Source organism: Ammodytes marinus (assembly GCF_949987685.1).
Source record: "Ammodytes marinus genome assembly, chromosome: 14".
NCBI lineage: Eukaryota > Metazoa > Chordata > Actinopteri > Uranoscopiformes > Ammodytidae > Ammodytes > Ammodytes marinus.
Window position 1 is genome coordinate 26,906,596 of NC_137218.1, and position 26,859 is coordinate 26,933,454.

The 26,859-nt window shown below is 41.0% G+C and overlaps 3 protein-coding genes across 3 annotated transcripts in view; all 3 read right to left on the reverse strand.

The window, feature by feature from the left end:
• Nucleotides 1–1,688: 1,688 nt before the first annotated feature.
• Nucleotides 1,689–6,213, reverse strand: hspb1 (heat shock protein, alpha-crystallin-related, 1). The gene is made up of 3 exons (XM_080040773.1): nucleotides 5,642–6,213; nucleotides 3,339–3,402; nucleotides 1,689–2,428 (listed from the first exon to the last, which is right to left on the reverse strand). The coding sequence occupies exons 1-3, from the start codon at nucleotides 6,099–6,101 to the stop codon at nucleotides 2,272–2,274; spliced, it is 681 nt and encodes a 226-aa protein (XP_079896899.1). The 5' UTR covers nucleotides 6,102–6,213; the 3' UTR covers nucleotides 1,689–2,271.
• The window catches only part of atp2a3 (ATPase sarcoplasmic/endoplasmic reticulum Ca2+ transporting 3), a 333,837-nt gene continuing 309,093 nt past the window's right edge, over nucleotides 2,116–26,859 (reverse strand). Inside the window, exon 22 of the transcript XR_013845186.1 lies at nucleotides 2,116–2,127. The gene's annotated coding sequence lies outside the window, so the exon portion shown is untranslated. The remainder of the gene's footprint in view (nucleotides 2,128–26,859) is intronic.
• Nucleotides 24,501–26,859, reverse strand: part of srrm3 (serine/arginine repetitive matrix 3) — a gene marked incomplete at both ends in the record, with an annotated part of 53,027 nt that continues 50,668 nt past the window's right edge. Inside the window, one exon of the mRNA XM_080040490.1 lies at nucleotides 24,501–24,708. Within this exon, the coding sequence (XP_079896616.1) occupies nucleotides 24,501–24,708 (208 nt within the window). The remainder of the gene's footprint in view (nucleotides 24,709–26,859) is intronic.

Here is a 26,859-nt window from a genome sequence, read left to right on the forward strand (position 1 = left end):
GTGAAAAGCTGCGAGCAGGCAACTCGACAAATCAGAATTATTCAGCACTGCAGCCCAAAGGCTCCTGAACCTTTGCAAAGTCCTACCCTAACTACGGTATAGGTCCTGCTGTGGAAACACGCGTTGTCCCTGTAAAGCACCAGTTCCAGGAACTAGTTCCTTATGCTTGTTAAAAGTTCCAGGGGGTTTGACTTTGTAGTCCTCCAAGAACAAGCCAATTATAACCAGTCTTCATGAGTAATGCATCACTCAATCTGGAAAAATGCCCAATCATGCAAAAATAAATGAATACCGTAATATACCGTGAGAAAAATACAACGATATAAGTTTTTTGTCACACCGCCCAGCACTAACGTGCCCCTCACTCCCCTATTATGTTTAGCATCTTAGTTTAGCTTGTCGGCATACCAATGCTAGAAAATAAGCAGTAAACACAAAGTAGATGAGATTGATGGGAATGTCATAAGTTTTACATATTTTTGGTCATAAACCAAAGTATTGGAGACATTTCTGAGAAAGTTTTGATAAGTTAATGGAGCTAAATGAAAGCTCAGAGGATCACAAAAGCTATAATTATTGTCATTCTAACCAAGAGTTGTTAAGTTCCAACAGACTGGAATATATAGGAATGGGGTAATTACATTAAGTAATAAAAATAACTAGGTGCTATATCAAAAGCACACCTTTATGCTCCGGCAGATTCTGCAGCATTTCTATCAGCCCACTATTATCAATGCTTTGTGAAATTGTTTTAAATGGCATTGCTCTTTCAAGGGTAGTGAGCAAATCTCCCATCAATTATGTATCCTTCTGGCCATGAATCTTTCAACAGACAAACATTCTGTATGATTGAATTATGCAATTGTAGCCATTATGACAGATTCAAGTGCAGAAACAGAGCCGTAATGGCCCCTTTCTCTTTACAATTACATGTGACAACCATCTCATAAATAGAGATGATCCATGTCATAAAGCACAGAGGCAGCCCCATGTAGTCCAGCGGTCAAGGGCCATGTTGCTGTCAGGATGAACGTACATCCTCTCTGTACTGATGGAGTCCTCTCTGATCAAGGGGCATTGATAAGGGTTCATTTATAAAAATGGAATTTCACACAATATGATGTTGTGTATTCAATGAATATTATGTTTTAACTATTGTCTAGTGCTAATTTATATACTGATTGGAGACTAGAAATAATAAATGTCAAATTATTTAAAATAGAATTTCAAGTACTGGTCAATGTGAATGTAACAAATGAACTGTTTTCACATGCAGTGTATCACCTTAATAAATATTTTTAAACTTGTTTGTTACAACTTTAATAAAGCCTGTGCATTATTGATGGCCTGATGGTGGCACTATTCTTAAATGTCCAATTACAATAAAAAGCAACAGTGATTAAGACTCTTGGTCTGCCTGCATCACTCACAGGAGCAGATATGTTTCACTTGCCCTCTTTTGCATGGATGACCATCAGATGAATAATTGAGCGTAAGATACTGGGACATTAAGGAGCTTTGGCATTTCCATTCAGATGTTATCACCCTGTTTTCAGACTCATAACACACACACACACACACACACATATGCTCGCGGGAGCTTTTTCAGAGACCTCTGGTGAATGAAGCAAGCATGAAAATGAACCAAATGTAACTTAAAGAAGAAGAGACTTGGTTTGTTCGTTGCTCTTTATTTCTTGTGATCAACTGAATCATCTACTTTCACAGGCAAATGCAGATCAAACAAACGTCTATTTCCAGGGAAACTACAGTGTGATCACTAGCAGGCATAACTTCACACCTAACATGGTGCTATGTATAATCTTTGTCTTACAGTCCGCTTTACTGTTGTCTTTATTGTGTGTGTGTGTGGAGGCAGTATGAAGGGGATATACACTCATTCAAAACGAGAAAGGTGTGTGTGTAGATGTGGGTATAGAAACAAAGAGCTGTGAGCAGGGCTAAGCTGCATTCACATGAAGAGTTTAATTACAGCAGAGAGAGCAGGCATATGGCACTGGTGCAGATGTGTTTACACAGCGCACTAAGCTGGGGTCGGCTCATTACCAGAGGAGGAGAGAGCAAGGGCAATCCTCTGCTCTCTCCTCTCTCTCTCTGTGAACAAGCCTGTTTGAGGAGGAGTGCTAAGCTGCATCCTCACCTGTTCTACAAAATAATTTTTGTGGGATTTAATGTGCTTATTTGAGTTTGTGTGTGTGTGTGTGTGTGTGTGTGTGTGTGTGTGTGTGTATGCCGCTTCTCTACTCTTTTTTACTTCTTGACCACGCTGGTTTTGTTGTCCACGTTGACAGGTATGGTGGTCTCAGAGCACTGGAGTGCCGGGAGGATGAGGGGAGCCTCTACGGTCAGAACACCCTCAGGAGACAGGGACGAGGTCACCTTCTCAACGTTAGTGTTAGAGGGGATGCTGCAAGGGAGACAGGGAATGCAAGAAGGTTTTGTAAGCAAATCCAGTTAAGGCTAGAACACTAGGGGTGAATCAGGTAACGTGTCTTATTTATAGATATCATCATAAAAACTTTGCAAGTTGATCAATTACATTCAAACAAATACTGTTTGTATTGCAATTTTTTTCAGAAATGTTTGAAAAATTTATTAAAAAGTGACAATATCTCACTAATAATGTGTATATTTGCATCTCTTTAAAAAACAAAGATCTAGATACTGGATGAAGCCAGAGTTTTGATCTTTATTTCATTTAAGATATTAGAGTTCAAAGTTTTTACAGAGCAGATTCTCAAAAATCTCAATATTGACCAGTGCTTTAAGAAACAATGCAGTGTCTCACCTTAATTTATAAAGAGCTGCAGCCTTGCTAAAAGAAACAAAGACCTACTGAAACATTTATGCCTGAGTCACCCTTTGGGGAGGGGGTAAAATCAGATCCCAGACCAGCTCAGTGTGTGCTGTGGCCCCTGGATGGCAGCAGAGCCCTATGAAGCTTTACAATCTCAGACAGAGATGGGAAGGCTGCTGTTTTTCAGAGCATGAAATTCAGCAATCAGCAGTAGAAAGCTCTCTGTAGGCCTAGATAAACCCAAAACTAACGACCCAACACCGTATTGAGAAATTCAAAGGAATCCCAATCCAGCCTGAGAAATGCATTTCACTGAAAAGCCACCATCAAACTGCCACAACAAACCCACTTCTAGCAAGAAATATCTTAGTTTTCGAAGTTAGCTGTTGAAAAATGGCACGGCAACTAGGCTACTGTGCTTACATTGTCTGGACCACCGACTTGTAAAATGTAGTCAAGTGCATATTCAACAAGCTTAATCTTTGATCATTAATGTGTTTTAAATCATTGAGCTACTTACGTGTATTTCCTGGTGAAGGTCCTGGACACAAAACCGTGCTCGTCCTTCCTCTCCTCGTGCTTGCCTAAGGAAACAGGCAACATACTTTAACCTCAATGTGGCACTTGTATAAAATGGCCATTCCGCCAAATGGGTGACGTTTCTGTCCCCAAGCCTTCAAAGGTAGGCTATACATTGGCATGAAAATGAAATATAACATCCATTAATGTATTAAGCAATGTGTCTTCCACATTGACCTGAATGTGAATTTAAAATATGTATTTTATAACACGGATAAAAACTACAGTTTACACTGAAAAATAGCATTTTTAACCTGTCCCCACTCTCTAACACAACACTGTGTTAGAAGTGTGTATGAAATATAATGAAAAAATCCTTCAGAAACCTTAACATTTTTGCACTGCTGTGTGATTCTATGTTCAATATGCTTCAATGCAAATGTTATCATCAGAAATCCATAATATTTGAGTTAAAATACACATTTTAGTCGTGTCCCCAGGTTTACTCTCAGTCCTGTGACCATAACACATTTAATGCTCTAAAATCCTTGCAACATTACAAAAATCCTCAACAGTCTTAATAAGGAAAATCCAGTTTCCTAAAGGCATTAAGATGCCTGGCTGTGCCATTGGAACATTGCCATTCATCATGGCTCCACATACAATGATCATATGTTTGTTATGACAACTGGCTGATAACGGTTGCCATCCTCGGGGGAGCTGTCCCATATCCAGCAGCCGACACTGTCTGCATGGCTGGACCAAGGAGGCACTGTGAAACTACTACAAATGTCTGGTCATTCATCCACTGTGTGCAAGACAAGGAAAAGGGAGAGGACTGTTGCATAAAGAGGTCAGTCTTAGATGGGCGTCCAATGAAACTCTAAAGACGATGATATCATCTTTAAACATATCAGCCCGTTGGTGACATATGAGTAACATGAGGTGGAAAATTCCACTCGGACTGAACTCCATGCTTTGTTTATCTCCCTGACTATGGCCCGGTCTGTCAGTGGTGAGATATTGGCCACAGTAGCCCCCCGTAAACCTGGAACTGGACAAGATCCAGCAGTCCTTTTAAAGTAGCAGACACAGTGGGTGAATCACAGCCAAACCCCCTTACTCTAAGAGTTTGTGTCTCTGAGAAAAGGGACATTAAGGCCTCAAAGAGCTAAGCTATAATATGATCCCTTTTGCATACGTTCCTTCAGGTGTGCACATTTGAATCCCTCATAAGCATGAGCGTAATATCAATTAATTTAATGGCAAAGAGACAAAAGACACTAATAAAAACACATACAATGTGTCTACATTGTGTTCATACGCTGCTGTGAAAACTGACTCCACCATGTTAGATTGTGTTGTTTTGTATCTAAAGGGCATGTAGCCAAACGCCCCCACCCTCCACTGTACTGGAAGTTAGTGTATTGTCTTGGGTTATTATGTAACGTATTGTGCTTCACATAGCAAAAAGGTTTCCTTTCTTTTAAACTTTTGTCTTTTTGTTTAGAACTGTAGCAATATCTCTTGTACAGATAAAAAAAGTTCTGTTATCTATCTGTCAGTGGTGGACAGTCATTTAGGTGAGTACTGAACTTAGGACATTTCTTTTGAGTATTTGTACTTTACCTCAATATCATTCTTTTGGGAAACTTATGACTTTCACAATTTCTTTTACTTTTAACTCTGTACTTAGGAAGCTCGTTGTTACTTTTTAGTTTCAGGCTAAGGAACTCTTTGAAGTTAGCTGTTGATTTTTTATTATCAAATGGCAACACAAACCAATTACAGTAGTACCCACTCTCCGATGGTTTTCATAGAATACCAAAATATGTCACCCGCACTCGTTCATTCAGACCAAACTGTGTCAATGGTGAACCTGTTGCTAGAGATGGAGAACAATATGGGACCAAATCAGAGCAGTCATGGCCATATCACTAGAACAAATGTTTAGACAACTATGTTTACTACTACGGCAATAAAGTACATCCCTGATTTCAAGAACTCTCCGTCCAACCTAAAAAAGCACGTTGAGGTAACTTTCCCTTGTAGTTGAGCAATATTTGACCAGGGGTATTTAGGCTACTGTGACTTAAGTACTGGTCCACTGGCCAATGCATACTTCTTGTATAAGGAAGTGCTATTACTTTGCTATTAGACTGAGTGGTTTAACCAAAGACTGGCTCTCCTGAACAGGAATTAATCAGCACCTCAGGATTTATGAAACAATTGTTCTCCTCCAAACAGCATGCAGGACACAGTACAGTACAAACAGATCAGTGAAGGAGACTCTATAGTGCTTACCAGTGATTTCCACCACACCGTCCTTAGTCTTCACCACCAGCTCCTCGGGTGAGAAGTGGTTGACGTCCAGGCACACCTTCCAGCTGTCTTGGGTCTGCTTGATCTCGGACATTCCGCTGATCTGTCGGGACAGGGCGGTGCGGGCCTGGGGGTGCATGAGGGCTCCAGTGGGGTACATCAAGGGGCTATGGCTCATCATAGGGGTCTGGGTCATCATGGGGCTATGGGTCATCATTTGGCCCTGGGGCATCATAGGGCTTTGGGGCATCATGATGTCCGGGCCCATCATGGAAGGCCGCAGGTAGCCCGGCCAGTGGGTGCTGGGGAATGCGGCAAAGCCCTCATGCAGGGCCGGCATGCCGAAGGACTGGTCGAAGATGCGGCTGTTCTGGTGCCAGTCATGGAATGGGTCCCAGCTCGGGGTGCGGAGCATGCTGAAAGGAATACGTCTCTCGGTCATGGCTGCTGTGTTTTGTGGGGGCTGCGGAGGAGGAGAGATTCTGTAGTGGAGAGCTGCTGCTGGCTGCTGACGGTGATCCCTCTGGCCTTTTTGGAAAAGTTTTCCCAACGTGCTGTCTGCCTCTCAGCTGAGAGCTTTTATACACACTGACACCACCCTCTCTTTAACAGGGCCGTCCCTTCAATACCCCCCTCCCAAACAGCTCCAAAATGTATTTGGGGAGTACGAATATCTATTTGTGGCAGACTTAGCACATGAATGGAATCCAAAAGGCAGGAAGGCCCTCCCCAGAAGCAGCTGCCCTGTTGCACTGTTAGACCTGCCCCCCCCCCCCCCCCCCCTCATGCCATGTGTGTGTAATCCCCCTCCTCCCCTTCCCAAAGAGCCAGAAGAATCTGGGAGGCTACCGTAAACCACGGCCCTGCTGAGCACATAGAAAGCACATAGATAAGACTAACATGTAAAGTGGCTGTGTATAGGTGATGAGGTGATACATTTACAGTACAGGACAACCAGTGCCATTCTGCATTATCAGCCTCATATGAAACCCACAGTGGTATGTCAGATTGTGACATGGATGCAAATTAAACATCACACACACACACACACACACACACACACACACACACACACACACACACACACACACACACACACACACACACACACACACACTGTATAACCTACCATACGAGTTGTTGATGTATTAACTATGTTAAATAATGCTCACCTTTTGCTGTGTGCCGTTTCGGGTACTTACATTTTTGCCTAATTTTATTTATTTTCTTATGTTTATAGCTTTATGACAATTAAATGACACTCAACGTAAAAAAGAATGTAGGGGAGGACGGGGGAATGTGAGACATCGGGTAATGTGAGACACCCCCTGTATCTAGGACACGGAACAAATTTTTGGTCATGCGAGATATATGTTTTCAAGCCCCTCTCATTTCCCCTTGGCCATGAAAGAGAGGACATCATGGTGATGTTGTAAGCATGTTTTTTTTCACAAACATTTATTTTTTGTATATAAAAGTACATTTTCTTGCTGTCAACTTAATCGATTGTTGTGCCTAATCAAATTGATTCAGGTAGAAGAACTTCTATCACACACGTTGATGAACTACCAACATATGAAACCATGTGATGATGATAACTGAAGATTAGCCTGAATTGCTGAGAGAGGTAGTTTTTCCTCAAATTGTGGCAGCGGGGTAAAGTGAAACAAATGCTGTGGGGTAAAGTGAGACAGTGTCTGTGCCCTCTTTTAATGAATCCATTATATTTGAGGTAGCAAGGAGACTAGTTTGAAAAGACAAAAGACAATAGTGGGCTGGAGACGGGGGTTGATGGTTGAAGGGGTGTCAGCAAGGGCATGGTTTGGCACCTACTGTATGTATGTGGGGGACAGGAGAGTGACCTTTAACATCAATAGACTCTAATAAATATGTATTCATTCAATGAATGATCCCAATAAAACAAATGCAGAAAAACAGACTCAAAAGATGGAAAATAACAGTTGGGTCTAGTCCTGTTCTGAGTCCCAGACTGTTCTGGTTCTGATTGTCCTTTGCTCTGACCCACAGACACTAGCTGGCGCTAAGGGTCCAGTGTTCTGACCCCCAGACTGTGTTTTAATCTAACTGGTTCTATCTTTCATTTGAATGTTAATTATTGAATATGAATTATATGTTGTGTTTTATCAGAGTTACTTTTAAGTGTTTAGAAAAATGTTTTGCTTAATTGACCAAACCCCATGATTCTGTTACTAGTCCGACATTAGTTTTGTAATATTTGGTTTTCAAGCTAGCTGTCAGGATTCTAACTGTTACAATTTGTGTTGTTATGGTAGTTTCAGAGTGTAAAAAGTAAGTGGTTCAGTTTACCCCCTTGATTTTTCTGGTCTGTCTCAGTTTACCCCACAGCTGGGGTAAAGTGAGACACATGACAACTTTCTTTTAAAACCATCATATTTTCACTGCCCTTTGTCTTGAAAAAATGCCGCTAATGCCCATTTCTATGAAAACATCCTGAATTAACAGGAAATGTGTCAAATTGAGTGATAAATAATTTTAGCTCACTTAGAGGGGAGCAAATGTAAAAAGTGTCTCAGATTACCCCATTCTCCCCTAGATTATATTTGTTTAATATACCAAACATTTTGTCTATGTACAGTATACGTAAATCAAAGCTCACATTTTGCTGTGTGCTGATTTTGTGATACGTTGCCATAACAAACATCAGTGTAGATGGAGCCATGATGGATGGCAATGTTCCCATGTCACTGCAGGCATCTTAATGCCTTTAGGAGACTGGAATTTCCCAGTTCAGACTGTTGAGGATCCTGTGTGGCTGGTTCATTTTGGTTTAAGGTTTCCAAAATAAATTACATTATTTTATGCACCACTTTTCTGTGCAATTTGATTCTACTGTTAAAGGGACAGTTCAGTATTTTTTTAAAGGGGTTGCATTTTGTACTTATGCATAGTTAGAATTTCACCTTATGGAGATGGTGATCAGCGCAGTAATTTTAAGGAGTTTGGGGGAGACGTTGCTGTAGCAGAAGTCTGCATTTTACTGTTGCAGAGGGGGCCAGCAGAAAAACACTTTTTTGCCATGTATATAAATGCTTAACTCAAAAGTAAACAACTGTTCAATTGTATGCTATAATTTGGGATTTTTTCACTGCAGATTTGCAGACTGATTCACCGCACTGGCAGACAGCCATTTCCTTTTTTTTGCACTTTTTTTCAAGCGTATTCCGGTCATGTATTACGATGCCAACTCGCGTCAGTGCAGTGTAGCGTATGTCATGATAAAAAGCAGATAATACATTGTTAAAAGCAAAAGGTTTATTTCAAATAGCAAGAGCTTCCTCCGGAGGGATCACTGATAGCCCTATACACGAAATGTATGTTGTTAAGAGTGATCCTGTTTCTTAAAATCCTCACATTCTTATGTAAAGCACTTCTGCTCCACAGGGGGGGGGGAGAAGTCTAAATTACATCACAGTGGGGTTGCAACAGTTGAGGAGGACAGACAGGCTGAGAGGCAGACAGTTCAATTGTTGTGCCTAATCAAATTGATTCAGGTAGAAAAACTTCTATCACACACGTTGATGAACTACCAACATATGAAACCATGTGATGATGATAACTGAAGATTAGCCTGAATTGCTGAGAGAGGTAGTTTTTTCTCAAATTGTGGCAGTGGGGTAAAGTGAAACAAATGCTGTGGGGTAAAGTGAGACAGTGTCTGTGCCCTCTTTTAATGAATCCATTAAATTTGAGGTAGCAAGGAGACTAGTTTGAAAAGACAAAAGACAATAGTGGGCTGGAGGTGGGGGTTGATGGTTGAAGGGGTGTCAGGAAGGGCATGGTTTGGCACCTACTGTATGTATGTGGGGGACAGGAGAGTGACCTTTAACATCAATAGACTCTAATAAATATGTATTCATTCAATGAATGATCCCAATAAAACAAATGCAGAAAAACAGACTCAAAAGATGGAAAATGACAGTTGGGTTCTGAGTCCCAGACTGTTCTGGTTCTGATTGTCCTTTGCTCTGACCCACAGACACTAGCTTGCTCTAAGGGTCCAGTGTTCTGACACCCAGACTGTGTTTTAATCTAACTGGTTCTATTTGTCATTTGAATGTTAATTATTGAATATGAATTATATGTTGTATTTTATTAGAGTTACTTTTAAGTGTTTAGAAAAATGTTTTGCTTAATTGACCAAACCCCATGATTCTGTTACTAGTCCGACATTAGTTTTGTAATATTTGGTTTTCAAGCTAGCTGTCAGGATTCTAACTGTTACAATTTGTGTTGTTATGGTAGTTTCAGAGTGTAAAAAGTAAGTGGTTCAGTTTACCCCCTTGATTTTTCTGGTTTGTCTCAGTTTACCCCACAGCTGGGGTAAAGTGAGACACATGACAACTTTCTTTTAAAACCATCATATTTTCACTGCCCTTTGTCTTGAAAAAAATCTGCTAATGCCCATTTCTAGGAAACATCCTGAATTAAAGGGAAATGTGTAAAATTGAGTGATAAATCATTTTAGCTCACTTAGAGGAGCAAATGTAAAAAGTGTCTCAGATTACCCCATTCTCCCCTAGATTATATTTGTTTAATCTACCAAACATTTTGTCTATGTACAGTATACGTAAATCAAAGCTCACATTTTGCTGTGTGCTGATTTTGTGATACGTTGCCATAACAAACATCAGTGTAGATGGAGCCATGATGGATGGCAATGTTCCCATGTCACTGCAGGCATCTTAATGCCTTTAGGAGACTGGAATTTCCCAGTTCAGACTGTTGAGGATCCTGTGTGGCTGGTTCATTTTGGTTTAAGGTTTCCAAAATAAATTACATTATTTTATGCACCACTTTTCTGTGCAATTTGATTCTACTGTTAAAGGGACAGTTCAGTATTTTTTAAAAGGGGTTGCATTTTGTACTTATGCATAGTTAGAATTTCACCTTATGGAGATGGTGATCAGCGCAGTAGTTTTACGGAGTTTGGGGGAGACGTTGCTGTAGCAGAAGACTGCATTTTACTGTTGCAGAGGGGGCCAGCAGAAAAAACACTTTTTTGCCATGTATGCTTAACTCAAATAACTGTTCAATTGTATGCTAAATTTGGGATTTTTTCACTGCAGATTTGCAGACTGATTCACCGCACTGGCAGACAGCCATTTCCTTTTTTTGCACTTTTTTTCAAGCGTATTCCGGTCATGTATTACGATGCCAACTCGTGTCAGTGCAGTGAAGCGTATAAGACGGTGTCATGATAAAAAGCAGATAATACATTGTTAAAAGCAAAAGGTTTATTTCAAATAGCAAGAGCACGAAATGTATGTTGTTAAGAGTGATCCTGTTTCTTAAAATCCTCACATACTTATGTAAAGCACTTCTGCTCCACAGGGGGGGGGGGGGAGAAGTCTAAATTACATAACAGTAGGGTTGCAACAGTTGAAGAGGACAGACAGGCTGAGAGGCAGACAGTTCAATTTACATACATTGATATTGTAACAATGGGAGGGGCAGGCTGACTAGAGAATCTTCAGGGGGCTTTCTCCATGGACATTGTGTTTATTCAGATGTAGAGTCAGGCTGGCTGGCAGATCAGCAGGGGCCGACTAAAACTCTCCCCCCACAACGGCAAATCAGCAGTGGAAAAAAATCCTACATTTAGTCTACAACTGAACTGCTAATTATTTTTTAGGTAGTGTGGAATTAGTATTTGTCAGTAAGAACACAATGTGTCCAGTTTGCTGGGTCCTCGTCCTCCTCTCTCCCTGTATCAAAGGGCGTGCCCCAAGGCTCCATATTAGGGCCATTGTTGTTTTCTATTTATGTAAACAATCTTTGTGACTCAATAACCAATGCTGCCTGTCATTTTTATGCAGATGACACTATTATTTATAGTTCATCCCCATCAGTGGCAGACACTTTTCATTTCCTGCAGTCTGCTTTGGACGTTCTGCAGTCACAGCTGACAAAATTGAAATTGGTTTTAAATACAGATAAAACTAAATTAATGCTTTTTTCAAATGGAAAAGCTCTACCAAAAGTTTTGCCAAAGCTTTTAACTAGTCATGGGACCGAAATTGAAAGGGTCAATTCGTACAAATACCTGGGTTTCATTATTGATGAAACATTGTCTTTTAAACTTCATATTGAAAAACTGGTCTCAAAATTAAAAATTGAATTAGGTTTCTTTTTTAGAAATAAATCAAGCTTCTCATGGCAGGCCAGGAAACGTCTGTTCACTGCGACCTTTTTACCGTTGTTAGATTACGGTGACCTGCTGTTCATAAACGCCCCTGACCAGTACCTCAAGAAATTGGATACCGTCTACCACTGTGCTCTGCGATTTTTAACTGGCTGTGGAAATCGTGTCCACCATTGTACCCTGTATGCCACTGCAAAATGTCCATCGCTATCTGTACGCAGACTCTCACATTGGTTGTTTTTTGTTTACAAGTGTCTTATTGGGCTGGTCCCTTCATATCTATGTGTTTACATGTCCACAAACAAATGTAGCTATGGTTTGCGTTCTAGGGATGTGTTACAGATGTTGGTACCCAGAGCTAGAACTGAGTTAGGGAAAAAGGCCTTTAAATATGCTGCGCCTTCTGCCTGGAACACTGTGCAAAAGCAGCTGAAGCTGCCGGAGCTGGTCACCTTGGGAGAATTCAAAGGAATCCTGAAGGACAGAGAAGATAGTTCTCTTGGTCAATGCAATTGTTTGTAAAGCTATTTTCTGATAACGACCGGGTTTATTCATTCATCTGTCACCAGTTTATTTATTTAATTTTTAACTGTACTCATTTCAATCTTCATATAGTCTTGTCCCTGATCTTGTATTGTACTTTACCTGACGTTGAATGTGGTGTATGAGAATTGTGGTTGATTGTTCTTATTGTATCATGGTGCTGCCTTCTTGGCCAGGTCATTCTTGAAAAAGAGATTTTAATCTCAATGAATTTTACCTGGTTAAATAAAGGATATTGATTGATTGATTGATTGATTGATTGATTGATTGATTGATTGATTGATTGATTGGAAGCCAATTTTATATTGATTAGTTTAATTCTACTCTAGTCTCTACATTCATTATTTGATCATTGTATGAAGTGTATTTCCTCTCATCTTAACTGCTGATGTATCCTGTCTGGAGTTTCTATTGTAATTAAATCAGTCTGATTGGGCTGACACCCTAGGTGTAGCCTTGTGCTACCAGACCATCGTACTTCATTTCATTTGAACAGAAGGTCTGGAACTGCTGTAATTGGCAAACGTTCACTCACTTGGAGGCGGGTGTCTGTTGAAGTTTAAAACTATTGGATCTGCTCAGTGCCACTCTGGATTAGCCAACCAATCGCATAACGTTTGGTCGGCTTCTGACGGTGCGTTCCAGTTGTACAGGGAACTCGGAAATTTCCGACGTCACTACATATTGTAGATCTACCGGTACCTGGCAACGGTAACTTACTAGAGCCTAACATTTAGTTATTTGGATGAGAAAGGTTGTAGGCGTCCATACTTTCCCGAGCAGATGCACTGGAACACAGACAGGTCGGAACTCGGAACTACCAAATCGGAAATTTCCGAGTTAAGGAACACAGCATTCAACTGAAACTGGAGCGCGACTTCGATGTCTTCGTTCTCAGCCACTTCCTCTGTTCGCTGATTGGACACTCAGAAATTTGTTCGAGCAAAATACCACTAATACGCCCCATCCCCAGACTGACTACTGAAGGGAAAATGAAATTTGGGCGGAAGTAGGTGGGCGGGCAGAGCCAGGCTACCCTAGGTGTGTATGTAAAGCACTTCTGCTCCACAGGGGGGGGGGGGAGACGTCTAAATTACATAACAGTAAGGCAAGGCAAGGCAAGGCAAGGCAAGTTTATTTCTAAAGCACATTTCGGACACAAGGCCATTCAAGGTGCTTTACAGATGCAAAAACAAAATACATCAAGAATAGAGCACACATTAAAAAAAAAGCGAATGAGAAACATGAATATAAATAAAACATAAAATAATTAAAACATTTAAAAAGAATAAAAACAAATAAAATTTTTAAATTATAGGTTAAAACGGAAACAGTAAAGTCTTCAGACCTGATTTAAAAGAGCCAAGTGTTGAAGCGGACCTCAAGTCCCCTGGAAGTTTATTCCAGAGCTTGGGTGCATTAAAACTGAAGGCTGACTCTCCCTGTCTTTACTCTGGGGACTGTCAGTAGCCCAGTGTCAGACGATCTGAGAGCTCTGACTGGTTTGTATGGGATCAGCAGGTCAGCGATGTATTTGGGGCCTAAACCATTTAGGGCTTTATAGACCAACATCAATATTTTAAAATCAATTCTTAGAGTGACAGGAAGCCAGTGTAAAGACCTCAGAACTGGGGTAATGTGATCCACTTTTTTGGTCCTAGTGAGGACTCGAGCAGCAGCGTTTTGAATTAGCTGAAGCTGTCTGATTGATTTTTTAGGAAGGCCTGCAAAGACACTATTACAGTAGTCAAGTATACTAAAAATAAATGCATGGACAAGTTTTTCTAAGTCCTGCTGAGACAGTAGCCCTTTAATTCTTGATATATTTTTAAGGTGGTAGTAGGCTGACTTAGTAATTGATTTAATGTGTTTTTTGAAATTCAAGTCTGAATCTATGACTACTCCAAGATTTCTAGCTTGGTGTGTGCTTTCTAACATAACAGATTTAAACTGTGCGCTGACTTTTAATTGTTCATCCCTGTTACCAAAGACAATGACTTCAGTTTTGTCGTTGTTTAATTGAAGAAAGTTTTGGCACATCCAGTCATTGATTTGTTCAATGCACTTACTCAGTGCTTGAATCGGACTGTAGTCTCCTGGTGATATGGTTATGTAAATTTGTGTGTTGTCTGCATAATTATGGTAACATAATTTGTTCTTGTTCATAATCTGAGCTAGTGGGAGCATGTAGATGTTAAACAGAAGAGGCCCAAGAATGGAACCTTGGGGGACCCCGCATTCAATATGTGTCCGCTCAGATGTGAAATTGCCTATTGATACATAGTAGTCTCTGTCCTTTAAGTATGATTCAAACCAGTTTAGTACAGTTCCAGAAAGTCCAACCCAGTTTGCTAGTCGATCTAGTAATATGCTGTGGTCAACTGTGGCAAAAGCGGCACTGAGATCCAATAAAACTAATACAGAGCTTTTGCCACTGTCTGTGTTTAAGTGGATGTCATTGAGGACCTTAACCAGAGCGGTCTCAGTGCTGTGGTGTTGACGAAATCCTGACTGGAAAACATCAAAGCAGTTGTTCATTGCCATGTAGTTATTTAGCTGCTGATAGACAGCTTTTTCAATGATCTTGCTTAAAAATGGCAGGTTAGATATGGGCCTATAATTGTTCATGACTGATGTTTCTAGGTTGTTCTTTTTTAGGAGTGGCTTGATGACTGCTGTTTTCAGGGCCTGTGGGAATACACCTGTCCGAAGGGACATGTTGACAATTTCTTGGACATCTGAGGCCATACAGCTAAAAACAGTTTTAAAGAAACCTGTGGGTAGAATGTCAAGGCAACAGGAGGAGGAGTTCAGGTGTTGTATAATGTCCTCCAGGTTTTTCTGGTTAATCAGACAAAATTCTGTCATGGCATTTGGATTGATTTTAAGTGGGCACAGGGATAAAACATATCTTGAAACCGGTATTGATGTGATGACAGCTTGTCTAATTTTATGAATTTTGTCAGTAAAGAAGGAGGCAAATTCATTGCAGGCCCTCGTGGAGAGAAGTTCAGATGCTACTGACACAGGAGGGTTTGTTAATCTGTCGACAGTAGCAAACAGGGCACGTGCATTGTTGCTGTTTTTGGTGATAATGTCAGAGCAAAAAGACTGCCTTGCATTTCTCAGTTCTGAGTTAAAAGTGCGAAGTTTTCCTTTGAAGATGTCATAATGAACATTGAGATTTGATTTTCGCCACCTGCGTTCTGCTTTACGGCACTCTCTTTTTTCTATTCTGACCTGCGGGGCATTTCTCCAGGGAGATCTTTTTTTTTACCAGAGATGGCCTTCACCTTAGTGGGTGCAATGGCATCAATAATATTTGTAATTTTTGAGTTGAAGTTATCCACAAACACATTAATTGAGATACAGGGGAGGAGTGGAGTCTGAGAAAATGCTTGAACAAATTTCTCACTGGTGTTTTCAGTAATACACCGCTTCTTGATTACTTTTGTTTGGTCGTCTTTGTGTATAGTGACTGTACTTTCAAAAAACAAACATGAATGGTCGGAGAGACCCACATCAGTTACAGAAACCTTTGCAATGTCCAGGCCTTTGGAAATGATTAAGTCCAGGGTGTGACCTTTGTTATGTGTAGGCCGGTTCACATGCTGGGAAAGTCCAAAGTTGTCCAGGACATAGCACAGTTCTTTAGTACTTCTGTCCTCAGGCTTGTCAACATGTATATTAAAATCACCAACGATTAATACACAGTCAAACTCAATGCAGATTACAGACAGCAGTTCAGCAAAGTCATCAAAAAAGCTTGCACAGTATTTTGGTGGCCTGTAGATATTAATAAAAATGGCTCGAGAGGCTGAATTTAACTTGAGAGCCACATATTCAAATGAAACAAAATTTCCATAAGACATCTTTTTGCATTGTAGAGATTCATTAAATAAAATAGCAACTCCACCACCTTTCCTATGAACTTTGGCCTCACTCATGAAAGTGAAGTTTGGGGGGGTTGACTCGATAAGAACAGCTGAGCTGTTATCTTGGTCCAACCAAGTTTCAGTTAAAAACATACAATCAAGATTGTGCTTGGTAATAAAATCATTAATTAAAAATGATTTACCTGACAAAGATCTGATGTTTAACAAGGCCAAACTTAGTGTGTTTGAATGCGAAGCATTGTCAGCCCTATATACTACAGCAGACTGTGGCTGAAGGGGAATGGATACCAGGTTTGAGAAATTTGCTGTATTAAAGTGACAAGTGTTTCTTGAACGTTTTGTGGGGTTAGTCACACAAACAGCAACAATACGGGGAGGTGAAGTAACCAATAGTGTACATGGTGATGCCGGAGGTGGACAGTAGGGGGTGCTGGAGACTCGAATGGTAACCTGAGATGAGTGCAGAGGAAGAGAGGTGTGGGCGATCTGTGGAGTGGGTGTGTGCCGAGTAAACAGTCACGCACGTGTGGAGGATTGCACTACATGCTGGATATTGCATGCCAGAATGTGGCTTCCATGGTGGGTTGGGTGAATCCATCCCAGTAGGGTTGCAACAGTTGAGGAGGACAGACAGGCTGAGAGGCAGACAGTTCAATTTACATACATTGATATTGTAACAATGGGAGGGGCAGGCTGACTAGCGAATCTGCAGGGGGCTTTCTCCATGGACATTGTGTTTATTCAGATGTAGAGTCAGGCTGGCTGGCAGATCAGCAGGGGCCGACTAAAACTCTCCCCCCACAACGGCAAATCAGCAGTGGAAAGAAATCCTACATTTAGTCTACAACTGAACTGCTAATTATTTTTTAGGTAGTGTGGAATTAGTATTTGTCAGTAAGAACGCAATGTGTCCAGTTTGCTGGGTCCTCGTCCTCCTCTCTCCCTGTATCAAAGGGCGTGCCCCAAGGCTCCATATTAGGGCCATTGTTGTTTTCTATTTATGTAAACAATCTTTGTGACTCAATAACCAAAGGGGCACTTTACACGACAACACGAAACGGTGCAAACGCGGAAAAATTCCCGCGGTTGCACTATATCATTTACAGGAAAACAGCAAACGCAGGCATGAAACCGCAGGTTTTTGAGATCACCTCCCAGGGAGGATTTTTTGGAAAACTTAACGGTTTTGGTTTCCTGTAAACACCGAAACCATTTCCCCTGATAACGCTGACGTCACGGCTCCACCCTCACACATGCGTAGTCTATAACATTTGCTGTCAAAATACCCACAAGCGAGTTATAAAGTTAGAAGACAACATGAACGGTGTCTCCACGGCACCATCACTGTGATCAGCGGAGAGTGATGTGCAGGGCTAAAATATAGGCTAACACTCGGCAATTTAGTCCAAGCGATTACCGCAGTAAGTTATTGAGACCACCCGCCACTTTGGCTGGGGAAAGATTTGTGCTCTGCCTGTTTTTCTAGCTAAATAAACGTGTGTCACTTCTATATGCCAGGGACACGGCTCTCTCTACATTAAAAAACACTATCAGCGTGCAGCGGTTAAGCTAGCGGCTACTGTTCAACAAAAGGAGCATTAAGGCTACGGCTTCAAAGTAAAAGCATTTCACTGGCTAAACATTAACAGCATTTCACTGGACACACGTGAGTTGACTTTTATTTTGAAGTACGCCTAACAGGAAAGTATCCGCTCACGAAGCCCCTTCACTATCAGCAAGTCTTCTGTTTTCACAAGTTCAATGCGGTGAAATAAGAGGACAGAAAGTTTGTCTTTTACAATATTTGTAACCCCAAGCTTACACCAACCGCTTTATGAACGTTAGTGGCATTAATTTTCGGTTACAGTAAGGTTTTATGCATCAAATTGTACCGGAAGAGCTATCTACTAGGCTGTGTCACCGCTGACTATTGGCTTGGCACTGCTGCTACAGCGATTTCGGCCCGTTTCCTCTGAAAACTTGTGTACGGGTGAAGATGTCAGATAAATTGTGTCTGAACAGGGTTTTTTTTTAAACCAAAAACTGGAAAACTGTCACGTTTTCACAGTGTAAAGTGCCCCTTAGTCTACAACTGAACTGCTAATAATTTTCTTAGGTAGTGAGGAAGCCAATTTTATATTGATTAGTTTAATTCTACTCTAGTCTCTACATTCATTATTTGATCATTGTATGAAGTGTATTTCCTCTCATCTTAACTACTGATGTATCCTGTCTGGAGTTTCTATTGTAATTAAATCAGTCTGATTGGGCTGACACCCTAGGTGTGGGCCATCCTGGAAGCTCCCAGATTCAGATCAGCATTGATGTCATCAAGAACCAAACTTGATTGTTCCATTGTCATTCTACCTGACCATGTCAACCATTCTGTATAAGGCCCTGTTCTCACGGCAACACGAAACGGTGCAAACGCGGAAAAATTCCTGCGGTTGCACTATATCATGTCCATGAAAACAGCAAACGCAGGCATGAAACCGCAAGTTTTGAGATCTACTCCCAGGGAGGATTTTTTGGAAAACACAACGGTTTTGGTTTCATGTGAACACCGAAAACATTTCCCCTGGTAACGCTGACGTCACGGCTCCACTTCACGTATGCATAGTCTATAACATTTGCTGTCAATACCCACACGCGAGTTATAAAGTTAGAAGACAATGAACGTGCAGGGCTTAAATAGGCCTATAACACTCGCCAATTTAGTCTGTAGTCTATTAGTAAGTTATTGATACCATGCACCCGCCACTTTGTCTGGGGAAAGATTTGTGCTCTGCCGCTTTTTCTAGCAAAATAAACTTGTGTACACGGCTCTCTCTACATTAAAAAACACTATCCATAGTTCAGCGCGCAGCGGTTAAGTTACTGTTCAACAAAAGGAGCATTAAGGCTACGGCTTCACAGTAAAAGTATTTCACTGGCTAAACATTAACAGCATTTCACCGGACAAACGTGAGTTGACTTTTATTTTGAAGTACGCCTAACAGGAAAAGTAGCCGCTCACAAAGCCCCTTCACTATCAGCATGTCTTCTGTTTTCACAAGTTCAATGCGGTGAAATAAGAGGACAGAAAGCTTGTCATTTACAATACTTGTAACCCCAAGCTTCCACCAACCGCTTTATGAACGTTAGTGGCATTCATTTTCGGTTTCAGTAAGGTTTTATGCATCAAATTGTACCGGAAATGCTATTTACTACTACCTTGTACCGCCCACTGCTGGCCTGGCATGCTTACTACATCGATTTTGTCCCGTTTCCTCTGAAAACATGTGCACGGGTGAAGATGTCAGATAAATTGTGTCTGAACGGGGTTTTTTTTTAAACCAAAAACGGGAAAACTGTCACGTTTTCACAGTGAGAACAGGCCCTAAAGCAGCTCATTTTGTGTATACAACTCAGACAAGACCCTGGCATTGCTCTGAGCAGGATGCTGTGGTCTTCTCTCCATGCATGAATGCTGACCATAATCATCTGTATTGTCTTTTGAAACTAAGTAAAGATTTGTTTTCATATTGGACTTTCCTGAAGTTTTCTTCAACCAAAAACCTATTCTACAGTAGGAATTTACATATTTGGAGAAAAAAATAGTTTTTCTGCTGGCCCCCCTCTCTGAAACCGTAGAAGGATGACTCCCACTCCATCAAAAGAGTATTATTAACTTGTTTGTTTAAGAAGGAAAAGAAAATCGCAATAATCAATACTATAGAATCACAATATTTCTGTTAAAGCATTACTTCAAAATCGTAATTACAAATCGAATCGAGACAGAACTTAATTTTCAGCACAAAACAAACACTCACAAATGATCATCCATGTGTCATATGTATGAAGTGATTTCACTACGGATGATGTTCTATAGAAGACAAGGACACAAAGTGTTGAGTCTGCACATTACCAACAATATCTCTTCACATTTACTGTCACAATAGGCTGTTTATGCATCAGGGTCAGTGATTGGTCAGGTTTTTTTTTGCAACCCTTCACATGATTACATTATGTCACCAATAGGGGAATTAATAAGCTGGGGGTTCACACAGACGACTGACCACCAGTGTATGTCTCTATTACATGTGGAAGAATTGTTCCTGTCAACCCCCTCGCTATCACTCCAATGCCACGTTCTGCATTTGGACACGGGTCCAGCCATGCACCCGGTCACCCTGGGCCTATAGGGGCCAGCTGTCAAGAGTATGCACGGGCCCCCACAGACTCTCTCAAAGAGGACATAGAGTTCTGTGTACATCAGCACAATAGGAATATAACCAGAAAACTCACTTCTAGTCTGTCACTCATCAGCGGGAGGGGAATAGGATCTACAGAGGAAGCATCCTGTCCTATGTAAACAATGTCACCTATCTGCCAAAGACTTTAAGTAACAAAGTGATACTTTTTCTGTTATTTTGCTATTCTCTTTCTGGTTGTGCATTAGGCGTGAAACAACTATACTCTGCTACATCACATTTAAAATAAAAGGAAACACTTTACTATAAGGTGCACACAATTGTAGTACTACATATATATATTTTTTTCAAAGCTGAATCTCATAACACATATATTAAACCATTCAAAACATATATTGGTCAATCTCAGGATAGTGTATTGAATTTTTAACTAGGTTTATAATATATATAAATGTATTAAAGTAACAGGACTGAAAGTAACAGGACTGAGATTTTTAACATATAATTGGCATATACATGCAAGTATAGATAGATGGGGTCCATTCTAGTAGCATGAGTACACTCAGCACATTCTGGTGATTTATTAAAAAGTATTATTCTAAAAATAAACAAATAAAATGAAATAAATAATTTAGGTAACAGGACTGAACGTTAAGATGTACCCCGTCAACTATTGTTACAATATCATCCAATATGCTGAAAATAAAAGGGGGAACCTACTTTTGGTCTTCCCATGACCTATCAGAAGAGCTACAGTGCTCATATTCCAGTTTAGCAAGGGCTGTTTGTAATGTTGCAAGGATTTTAGAGTTAAATGTGTTAGGGTAACAGGACTGAGTGTAAACCTGGGGACACGACTAAAATGTGTATTTTAACTCAAATATTATGGATTTCTGATGATTACATTTGCATTGAAGCATATATTGAAAATAGGATCACACAGCAGTGCAAAAATATATTTCTGCAGGATTGTTTTCATTATTTTTCATAGTATAATCATAAGTGTTGTGTTAGAGAGTGGGGACAGGTTAAAAATGCTATTTTTCAGTGTAAACTGTAGTTTTGATCAGTGTTATAAAATACATATCTTAAATTCACAATCAGGTCAATGATGAATAGACATTGCTTAATACATTAATCTATGTTATATTTCATTTTCATGCAAATGTATAGCCTACCTTTGAAGGCTTGGGGACAGAAATGTCACCCATTTGGTGGAATGGCCCATGTATTACCTACTACATAGGTTTTTTTTGGAGTAACTACTAAAAAGGGTTTTTGTTGTAGTTATTACTAAAAAACCTATGTAGTAGGTAATGCATATATATGTAGTAGTTACCACAACAACAAAAAAACTATGTAGTAGGTAATTCATACTAGTAGGTACAACAACTTTGTGTACCTTATTATATAAAGTGTTACCAAATAAAGAACCTGGTTGTTACGTAAAGTGCAGGTTGTGTTAGCCTGTTGATGGACAGATGACCATATACTTTACTAGTTTAACAAGTTCAACAAGACAAACTGATTTTCAGTTGCCACGTACAGGAACCTTTTCTTTATTGTAATATAATATGTAGGCCTATTGTCGAAAACAAAGTGTTACAAATATGCCTAAAGTGACATGGGGCATTTTTAAACTCAGACATTAAGCATTTTATCTTACTGCAAGTCATTAACAGTCAAGAGATGACTAATTCCTCTGCTATTGGTTGCAGGGGGAACTGTTGCTGACTTGCTGTTGCTGTAAATAGGCTGTAGTCCTGATTCTATTCATTTAGGCTACCGTCAGGGCAGCAATGCATTTAACTTAACACGATTGCTTGATAAAAATACATAAATAAATAGTTTAAAAAAATCATCTGACCTTGGCGAAACCAAGCAATTCCACGTAAAATCAGACATTCAGCACCCCCATAGCAGGAATAGAATGATCATTGTTTCATAAACACATTTTGCAGTGTGTCATGAACATCATGACTGAAAGAACTCAGTGTTAGTAGTGCCATCTGTAGTCAAACCTATGCACAACGCCTGTACGACATCACTGCACCTAAAGTTAGAAAGACAAGGAACAACAGCAACAAGTGTAATTATTTCCCCATTTGTTTCGTTTTATTGTTAGGTATAATAACTTGTACACTACAAAGAAATGACTTGTTGAACCAAAGGGGCAATGCTATACTTGGAATAAATGAACAGCTTTGCATGAGTATAATAGTTGGGGTTAAGTGCGGTTACACTGGGAATGCAACACTGCGACATGACATGAGACCGGTACGAATGGTTAAGGAAGACTTGGGGGTGATCCCTGATTATATCGCATGTCTGTTTACCATACCTACTGAAGCTGTGAGGTACAGAACTGTGGTTTGGACCAAGGGATTAGAACAAGTGGTGTCTAGAAACATAGCAGAGTAGAGACAATGGACTCCCTGCTCCACACAGGGAGATTTGTTGGGTTTTCCGATCCCTCACTCCTCAATACACGCAGAGCCACAGCGGCTTGCTTTCAAAATAACCTTTTACAATAGGCCTGAGGCGCCATAATGCCAGTCGTGGGAGTAACTGCGGGTGACGACTGTTTCAATGGCTGAGATACAGAATCTTTTGAAACACACAGCGGGGGAATCTTCACCCTGCATCGCGGTAACCACAATAAGAGACATATTTGTGTCAAACATGGACATACAGTGTACAGTATACTGTTCATGTTCAAAAGGGGAACACATTTGCAGCAATCTCATCTTTCAAAGCATGATCCAACTGCTTTACAGCTCATGACAATAAATAATAATAAACAATAAATAAATAAATAAATAATAAATAAGCCGATAAATAAAAACAAATAAATACAGTAGAATTATAAATAGCTGTGGTCATCACAAAAAGTGTGCATGGGGACTTTTTTTGCAGACGGTTTTCCTATAAACTACCCTACAGCAGACCGCCCACAGCGCTGTACACAGAAATGATTACCTCACTGGTCATTGCAGAGGAGGTACACACACCCACACACACACACACAAACACTCTCTCACACACACAATGTCAGGGTGAACAGAATCAACGTAATAGTTTAAACAAGAGATTAAAAGTACATAATATATAGTCCCCACCCCGTTGCCCTCTGTATGCAGGCGGCTGACAGAGTGTATAAGTCCGAGGGGAGCACAGCTGCACCCTGGCATCCGAGCAGCAAGTCTCTTCCCCGATGCATCATGCTAAACAATCCTCCTCAAACTTCAATGGAATATACAGTGCATAGTTTACAAAGCCAGAACTTAAAGAGAGTTTACATCTATACAGACAATTCTATACAATGCAATATTATGATTTTTTTTCTCATAAAAAAAGTTATTTTTCATTTTTTTTCTCTCATTTCATACGCTGACTGCTCCTTTGTTCTTCTCTCGTTGATCACTGTGCGTCGACAGAATGGAAGTCTTTGGGGGGGGGGGGGGGGGGGGGATGAGTACACGATTGAAAAGTCAAGATTCTCTGAAATGTACAGTGAGCCGTTGATGCCCCCCCCCCACTCCCATATTTTTGTCTTCTATCCGCTCCTATAATTAGGATATATTTATTTATATACATTTATATAGGCTATAGTAAATTGTTTTTGAGTTATTCATTTTTGGTTGCTTTGTGAAAGAGAAGAGAAGGGAAAAGTGCTAACACAACAGCATGATTTGTTCTTCGGGGCTCTACCAAAATACATGTTTGACCCATTGTCCTTTAATACCTTGTATAACGTGGAGATATATTGAACGATTGACAGCCAATTTGATAGTAATGTGCTATATTATCAATAAAGGTTTTTCTCCTCTTTGATCCAGGCTCTTTTTATTAGAGAGGGATTATGGTTATGGGTTGGATGGTTGGAGGTTGGATGGGGGCCCTGGGCTGTACAGCAGTGCAGACAGACATGGTCCAGGGTTTGTTGAGAACCAGATTTCTGAACCAGAGCACTCAGGAAAAGTTGAAGAGGACGTCCCCAGCTCCTGTGTGTATGTGTGGGGCCCTCAGAAGCCGGGGCTGTCGTAGCTGCTGCGGCTGTAGTAGCTGTGGGGACTGCGGGAGCGGCTCTTGCTCTGGCTCCAGCTCCGGCTCCGGCTCCGGCTGTAACTGCTGCTCTCACTGCGGCTACGGCTGGACCGCGACGCGCTGCTGTCATCAAAGCTGGACGAGGACGGGCTGGGACGGTAGTATGGGATGGGACGCTTCCTAGCACTGGACCAGAGAGAGAGAGAGAGAGGGAGAGAGAGAGTGAGAGAGAGAGAGAGAGAGAGAGAGAGAGAGAGAGAGGGAGGGGGAGAGAGAGAGAGGGAGAGAGAGAGAGAGAGAGAGGAGAGAGAGAGAGAGAGAGAGAGAGAGAGAGAGAGAGAGAGGGAGAGAGAGAGGGAGAGAGAGAGAGAGAGAGAGAGAGGGAGAGAGAGAGAGAGAGAGAGAGAGAGAGAGAAGGAGAGGGAGGGGGACAGGCACAGAGAGAGGGAGAGAGAGAGCGGGGGACAGAGAGAGAGAGGGAGAGAGAGAGCGGGGGAGAGGGAGGGAGAGAGAGAGCGAGGAAGGGAGAGAGAGGGGGCCAGAGACACAGAGCGAGAGAGAGAGAGATGGAGGGAGATAGAGAGAGAGAGAGGGAGAGAGAGAGAGAGGAAGGGAAATATAGAGAGGAAGGGGGACAGAGAGATAGAAGGGAGAGGATGGAGTGTTAAAAGGGTTACACGGGAACACAGCGGACGAGTTAGTGTCGCGGTCAGGTATTTTTATGTGACTTGGATGTAGAACAACGTGAAGTATTAAGACAAGAGTTGGTTTGGTTGAGCAGAGCAAATCTGTGTTAGGTTACAGGAGTGGTAGACAAACTGTATGATCAGCACAGGATCTGGAAGAGAGCAGCTATGTTATGGGTTAATACACAAGTCCAAAATGTTCAACGCAGACGCACGCACGCACACACACACACACACACACACACACACACACACACACACACACACACACACACACACACACACACGTACACACAATATATAATTGAACACAGAAAGCAGAGAAAATGCATGTAGTTAGTTGAAGCCTAAACTCAGATTAGCTTGTTAATAGCCACCCTTGTAAGTGCTCCCTGTAAGGTAAATGAGCTGTTAGCTCCCAAAGAACCCTTTGTTCTCAGCGGAGGCCAGCACCCAGAGAAATGAACCGTAAAAACAGTGCAGGGAGAGATAAACGCTATCAAGGTGTCCCTGCTGCTACAAGGTGTGTTCCGCCCTGTCACTGTAAATGGCTCAGCCTTAGCTTTGCCTTCTATAGCTGGGCCATGGGACGGCACAGCCTTGATCAATGGGAGGAGGATATCCACCTCAATTAGCCTTGATAGCGTTTTAAGCTCCCGTGTTAACAACATTAGTAAATAACCGCAGCGGGGCATTGCTTTAGAGTTGGTGTGAGTTTTTCTTTGTATAAAAGGAAGGAAAGAGATGAAGGTGCAGAAAAGGAAAAAGAGGATAGAAAGAAAGGAGGGCAGGTTTTACTCAGGGGACGTCTGATGCTTTTGCCGTTGGACCGAGCTTCAGGAGTCAGACTGGTCGGCTCCTGCTGCACGGCAACTGTTACCAGGGTAACTAGCCTGCAGCATCAGGACCTTTTTGACTGGAGGGAAAGATGACAAAGGCACACACACACACATTTCACCCATGTCTCCTTACACCTGTATGGGCAGGTTAGAGAGGGGGAGAGTTTTTATTTGACTTTTTTTATCACAGCAGAAATGCTTTTTTCTCTCCATGTGTTTTAATAGTCTGCGATGAACTAAACAACCCTTGAAGAGGTTTCTATGGGACACGATAAAATGATCCAATCAATAAGCAGGAAGCTGGCTCTCTATCCAAATAGGTTTGTCAAACAAGCTTTGATGGCTCAAGTTCTATAGATAAGTTTTAACTGTGGATAAAGAAAAAATTCCATCACAAGATATGTACTTCTGCTCTCAGTATGCATGGGCCTTGCACATATTGAACACTGTGCTTGATATTTATTCCTTGATTTATATTTAATGGAGCAATGAGCAACATAAAGGACAATCATGAATTAGGAAATCAAAAAGACTCAGTGAGGGAGATGAATTCAGAGCAGATTTCTCTTTGCCTTGAAAAGTGATCAGACTTTGTATCTGTAACAATCTCATGTCTTGTTGTTGTTAGGTACTCCAAGCTGAAACCTATGGAGTCTTGTTTGATAATCCTACAATAAAGGTTTCCTCATGAAGGTTATAAGGTTCTGGTAGTGTTGATATTGTGTCAGACCATGTTTGGATGTAATTGTATGGCCGTGAAGCCTATGTGTTGCTGTATTGCATTGTTATCTGATATGATATATAATCACCTG